Source organism: Rhagoletis zephyria, unplaced genomic scaffold, assembly GCF_001687245.7.
Source record: "Rhagoletis zephyria isolate East Lansing unplaced genomic scaffold, Rhagoletis_zephyria_1.1 Rzeph_scaffold_23427, whole genome shotgun sequence".
NCBI classification, from domain to species: Eukaryota; Metazoa; Arthropoda; class Insecta; order Diptera; family Tephritidae; genus Rhagoletis; species Rhagoletis zephyria.
The window spans coordinates 1-6,741 of record NW_016180485.1 but is presented as its reverse complement, the minus strand read 5'-3'; the positions used below and the strand labels follow the sequence as shown (position 1 = coordinate 6,741).

At 36.5% G+C, this 6,741-nt stretch overlaps 2 protein-coding genes across 2 annotated transcripts; one reads left to right on the top strand and one right to left on the bottom strand.

The window, feature by feature from the left end:
• Window positions 1-6: 6 nt before the first annotated feature.
• LOC108381693 (trafficking protein particle complex subunit 3-like) lies at window positions 7-1,065 on the top strand. Its single transcript, XM_017638103.1, has 2 exons — window positions 7-573; window positions 795-1,065. Exons 1-2 carry the CDS (start codon window positions 100-102, stop codon window positions 879-881), a joined length of 561 nt encoding a protein of 186 aa, XP_017493592.1. The 5' UTR covers window positions 7-99; the 3' UTR covers window positions 882-1,065.
• A 2,197-nt stretch (window positions 1,066-3,262) lies between these two features.
• Window positions 3,263-6,175, bottom strand: LOC108381694 (metal regulatory transcription factor 1-like). The gene is made up of 2 exons (XM_017638104.1): window positions 6,021-6,175; window positions 3,263-5,487 (listed from the first exon to the last, which is right to left on the bottom strand). The coding sequence occupies exon 2, from the start codon at window positions 5,391-5,393 to the stop codon at window positions 3,465-3,467; it is 1,929 nt and encodes a 642-aa protein (XP_017493593.1). The 5' UTR covers window positions 5,394-5,487; window positions 6,021-6,175; the 3' UTR covers window positions 3,263-3,464.
• Window positions 6,176-6,741: the final 566 nt, after the last annotated feature.

Genomic DNA, 6,741 nt, shown 5'->3' with positions numbered 1-6,741 from the left:
TATACCAGTTAAAAAACTTTAGTTTTAGAAATACATATATTGAGATTAGTATGTACTTTAATAATGATTTGTATGTAAAATAAGTATGTATGTACCTAGATGACGACTATCCGCTATCCATATTACGCGCAGTTCGTACTACTAATATTTTATTATCTGCAGAATGCTGAGTTCTTAACGCTCACCTATGGTGCGCTTGTAACTCAAATGCTGCGTGATTTCGAGAATGTTGAAGATGTAAATAAACAACTTGAACGTATAGGCTATAATATGGGCATGCGTCTAATAGAAGATTTCTTGGCACGAACATCAGCACCTCGCTGCTTAGAAATGCGCGAAACAGCGGATCGCATACAACAGGCGTTTCGCATGTACTTAAATGTGCAACCGACTATTTCTAACTGGTCTGCATCCTCGGATGAGTTTTCGTTAGTTTTTGAAACAAATCCTCTAACGGAATTCGTTGAATTGCCCCAGGATTTGACCAACTTGCGTTACAGTTCCATACTCAGTGGCTGCATACGCGGTGCATTGGAGATGGTACAACTGGACGTGCAGTGCTGGTTTGTTCAGGTATATGACGGATGGTATAGATGACACTCATTCATACACACAATTTAATTTAAGGCAATGTAAAACAAAAAATGATTAAATTTCAATATTTGAGATGATGTTTAAAATAATTAAAGAATGTTAGATGCATGCATACCCTTGCTTGCAACTTTAAAGCTAAAAGCTAATTTTTAAGCTAAATCTTTAATTTAAATATCACCTTTTACTCTTGTTCACGACAGGATCAACTAAAGGGTGACAATGTGACAGAGCTTCGAATTAAGTTTGTACGCCGCCTGGAAGATGCTATACCTGCTGGTGAGGACTAAAAGAAACGGTAGCGCCTAAGCTTTGAGTATTTTTTATATTAAGTTATTCATAAAAATTTAGTAGCATTCCTGCCTTTCATATTGCTGCGCGAAATGTTAAGAAGATATCAATTGTTCGCGGTTTTTTTAAAATATGGACATATTTACATATTGATAAAATAAATTTTTGGTGGACCAACAAGAACTTATCTCTTTGATTAAAAGTAAATTCGGGTACAGTGAAAATTCGTTAATCGGATTAACTACTTTCAATAAACATAACCCATTTGGCACAGAAGAGACACGACTGTCATGCCATGCTGAAATCGGCCAAAATCGTTCAAGCGGTTATAACGCCAATCTCGAATAAGTAGACAATTTATAAAATTACTTATGAAAACCAAACAAGATAAATGATGTATCCAATTTTCGTGGCCAAGCCAGAATTGATAATGAGTGCTATGAATATAACCATTCGGACTATCAAGTTCGGACTGCAGGTATTATCAGGGACGATTTATTTAATGAAGAAGTTTTATGAGATTTATAAAGATTGAATCAGATCTTTGGAAATTACATCCTATTATAGACGACGGCCGCTGAGGTAAGAAGTTAGAGGTGCGTACTACCATTCCATAGGACCTGCGTTCAATCCTTGGTCCAGCAACATGTAAATTGGAAAACCGTTTTCTAACAGCCATGCAATGGCAAACCTCCGAGTGTATTTCCGCGTCGAAAAACCTTCTCATAAAATCCATTTGCCGTTCGGAAGCGGCATAAAACTGTAAGACCCTTCATTATTGTAACGACATCAATAGGCACATCAGAAATCGGGAGATTTTTTTTTATTATTATAGATGTATGTGTGTATGTATTAAAATGGTTTCAGATTTCTATTCAATTCAACGCGAGTTGAAAAATTTCAAGTCGCCCATTAGGGCGCTTGCGGTCACGATTATGCTTGAAGCTTTCACACCCTGCTATACCTACAAATACGTAGCGTAAGCCCAGAAATTAAAACATTTTATTGAAATTATATTCTTTTTATTAAAAGCAAATATTTCAACAAATTACAAAGCGATTCACTATTAGATATATTAATACAAAATACAGGCACTATTTTTTTGTTGGCTTTTTCCTTAAAACTAGAAACGAAAAAAATAAAACACTCAAGTACTTTGGCTTATAAGATGCATTGATACATACCAATTATTATTATTATAAAATATGTATAACACATCGTTAAAACTGCAATACCAGATGGCAGAGGGCACAATATAGGTGACGAATATATGTATGCATGTATGTATAATTTCTAACATTTCGTTTTTATTTAAACACAAAGCAAAGATTTAAAATTTAGTTTTTACCCATTTCTTTTGTCTTAAATGTAATTGTACATAATTATGGCATTTGGAGACATATGTATATGTATGATGTAGGTGTCCACAATTGAATCGGTTCGATATGAAAATTTTGATGCAGTTCGGTGCATAAAATTTGCCATATCAGTAGAATGCTGACTTATTCCCTTTGGTAATTAACCGATTCAATTATAAATTTGTCATCTGCGATATGTATGCATGTGTGTATATTCATACATATGTATGTAGACAATCAAGCCAATTTATATCGAAACTAGCTAATCCATTAATTTGAATAATAAAACACAAAGACTTTGATTATTTACTTTAATCATAATTTTAAAATACAGCAATCACGTAACTGCATTTTTTTTTTAATTGAAAGCAGCCTTGTGTCAAATATTTTGGGCATATTGAAATTCGTATGTAAATGTTATTATAAATGAATGGTTTAAAATTGTATAAATTTGAATATAAAAATCTTGTAGACATTTAATAAAATATGCCAACACGAATATTAAATTAATGGGCGAGTGCAAATCTTAAACTTAGGAACGAACTTAAACCACCAACACAATATTCAGGCAGGTTCTGCAATTCACTTCCGAGAGAATTTTAACCAAAGCCACTCTGAATTAAAAATGAATGGGGTTGAAATTCACTCAGAAGTGAATTGCTGAACCTGTCTGTTATTTTTATGTATTTGGGGAAAAGGGTTAAATAAGCAGGTTCATGAATTTTTTCTGGGTTACGATCAAACTTTTTTTCAATTTTCATAATGTAGCTTTTTAACCGACTACAAAAAAGGAGGAGGTTATCAATTTGTCGATATATTACCGCATATCTTTGGATCACGCTAACCGATTTCTATAACTTATTTTAAAGGAAAAGGAAAAGATGGTACCTCAAAGGTGATCCCATACTTCTTTGGTTTAGATCCGATCATTGGATCATGAAGAAATTAACGGCAATCTTAAATTTGTATATGGGAATCGAAGTCGGTTTTGTTTTTTGCTTAAATATTACTTGTTTCATTCAGCTATTGTTTTTAGTTTTCAATCATGTTATTTTTTTTTTTTACTTGTATAGTTAAATACTCTGTTAAACAGTATAAAAGTTACAGTAAGTCGGTTAAAATAACTTGTATTTAAAAGCAAATTTTCTTTGGCGTTGTTGGGTAGGTTATTTAGCATATTTATAGATTTAATAATGCTTGATTGTCCTTCGTCCCTGCCGATTTTTAATTCTGGCTTTGCGGGCACACCATTAAATTCAAATTTTTTCGCGTCAACACACGACGCAATGCCTGCAGAGTTTTTGTACAAATTACGACACAACAGCCATTAGCAACACCCTCAGCCGGGCTTTTACATGTGCAGGAAGCACTCTTAAGGGATTTTGGCGGTGGTGCTTTCTTGCTGGTATGAGCAGGATCGGACGTATTTGTCTTATTAGCGCAGCAATTACTATTATTGCTGCCTGTTGAAGCCGTTTGGTTTGTCGCATTAGCTGTACCACATCCTCCTGTTGTGCTCTTATCACCACCGCAGCAGCCGCCGCCGCCGCCGCTCCCAGTGCCGCTACCCATGGCAGCTAAGTTCTGCAACAGCAAGGCCACATCTTCAATATTTTGATTGATATCAGTTTCGCGCTTCGTCGCTGCGCGTTCTTTCTTATCGTTACAAGAGTCCTTGCCGCGGTAGACATTTTTCGGTTTGACATGCGGGCCCATCTCCACCTTTTGCGTTCGCATCTGCTGCTTATGGTGCTGACAGCATTTATGCGTGCCATTTCCTTTTTTGCCGCATGGCGCGTCATTACTGCAGCCACCTTGACAATCCTGCGTTTGGTCGCATTTGCAATTCGTACAGCCACAAATGCCAGCATCTGCGGTTATTTGCTTCAAAGTAGGCTTGTCGCTCCTTAGATCGACCTCTATTAGGCCCGATGCATCTTCAGGCACTTGCTTTGCCTGTTGTAAGGTCTCCTGCAGCAGACGTGTATTGTTATCGATGGTCATTAATATTTCATTTAAAAGTGATTCCGTTTCCATGTCTTCTTCATCATTATTGTATTGTGTGTCCTCTTTCAAAAGTTCTTCAATACTCGCCTGAGTCGGCATCATATCCATCGGCTGGTCCACTGATATGAGCGGTGCAGCGATCGCAACTCCAACTTCATTTGCCGTCTGCGTTGTTGCAATAATGCTATTATTAGCATCTATGTCCATTTGTGTATCCGGCATTGCTGGCATTTGATTTGTTGGTGCGTTAGGTAAATCTGTTGCTGCTGATTTGTATGTACCGCAATGATCGCTGATGCCCAAATAATCGCAAGGATCGGTAGATTCTGACAAATTCGACATACCACTATCTATCATCGTTGCAGTATTGCTTATAATCGCAACTTCTGCCTTCCCATAGTTGCCGTAGTTTTGCTGTAAATCGACAAAGCTCGGCACCACAGTGGGTAGAGCTACGCATGCGTTGGTTACCGGTGCCATTGGCACGATTGGTTTCGAAATCAGCACACCAGCATCCACCCACGGTGCGGATATTTCTTCCTCAGCAGCAAATGCCAACTGCAGCGCATGCGATGTTTCCGGCAAAGATAGTGATTCAATTTTCGGAGCTGGAGTAGTTGGCGTTGAATTCCGCACCACTGGCAATTCCACAGAAAATGGATCTGTGGCGCTTAATTCAACCGACTCCGACTTGATGAAGCTATCGCTGCTGAGCGATGGTAAACTTCCATCACTTGTTGGATTATTCATGCGAGACGAACTGTCCTCTCTTTCCTCTTCTCCGTTCGAGGTGTGCTCCTCATTGTAGCCGCTGCTATCACTTTCCACTTTAATTGCTCTTTTTCCTTCAGTATTTTCCTTTAAAGTCGCTTGTTTACGCTCCTTTTTCATCTTCAAGCGACGCTCCTTATTGTTCACCGAGTTACCGGGTTGACGTCTACCGCGTTGTTTCTGATGTGTTTTCTTGTGCGATTTTAAGCTGTGCGAAGTGCTGAAAGACTTCTGACAACTGGTCTCCTCACATGGGTATGGTCGTTCGCCGGTATGTGTGCGAATATGTGTTTTTAGGTGATGTGAAGCGGTAAAAGCCTTGCCACAAGTGTCTTCGGGACATTTATAGGGTCGTTCTTGGGTATGGGTGCGCATATGCTTCTTCAAGTCGCTCAATGTGGTAAAGCATTTTTGACAAATTTCACAATTGAATGTTTCACCGTTATGTAGTCGCAAGTGAGCTTGCAACCTGTATTGGGTAAAATATTTAGTAGTTATTTACTTATTTTAAAGATATCAATGAATGCTATCTTCTAGTATAAAGTTTTAGTTAGAAATGTGTGCAAACTATGTATGTACAGTGGCTCAAAAAAGTTACCGCGTGTTGATTTTTTTTTAATATTTATAATGCTTTTGGAGTTAAATTTTGTTTGTTATATTTCTATAAAAAATATTGTCGCAAGCTTTAACCATTGGCTGGCTGTAAAACTACATACCCAAAAATAGTCCAATGATTCAGATTAAAATGTTAAAATTTTGATAAAAATTTGTTGAATTTTCCTAAATTTTATATAAAGTTTAGAACCGTGGTTTATATGGTTTTGGTTTAAGCTTGGACATAATTTTTATAGAAAAATAAAAACATTTATAAAAAATCAACACGTGTTAACTTGTTTTAGTAACTGTATATAGGTAGGTCAATTAAATTTACAGGATATATGTAAATATGGGAGTTTTTGTAATCGATGAAATTAACTTCTCCAATATTAAATTGAGTCCTACCTGTAGCGCGTGTTGAAAGCCTTTTCACAACCCGTTATTTCGCATTCGTAGGGTTTCACTTTGGTATGCACCCGAATGTGTATCTTTAAGCTGTACGATGTTAGAAAAGCTTTGCCACAACTTTCTTCAGTACATTTGAAGCGATATTCACCTGTGTGCGTTCAAAAAATTAATAATTTTACTGCATAGGCGAGCAATGCAAAACATACATAAATAAAAACTCGTTTGCTAAGAACCAGCCAAATTCAAAATGATTTGTAACTACATAACTTCTAGCGGACCTTATACAGGAGTTGACATTACTTTATAAAATTACGTTTGCAATTTCTAATTTATAAGAAAACAGACTGATATATGTCTTGGCCAACTAAAAAAAAAGGAACAGTCCAGCGCCTTGGTCTTGGTCTGCAGGCTGTATCGGAGATACACCCGCTAAATTTAAACGTAGAATACTTGGTATGGTTAAGACCATATCCAAGTCAAAAACGAAAGCACAAACTAAGAAAAAAATATCGATAACAAAAGCGATAATAAAATCGATAACAAAATCGATAAAAATATCGNGATAAAAAATCGATTACAAAATCTATCGAAAAATCGATTACAAAATCGATAACAAAATCGATTCCAAAGTCAATAACAAAATTGATAACAAAATCTAATCTAATGGATGTACAAAATCGGTAATAAATTCGATAAAAAAATCGATAAAACTATCGAT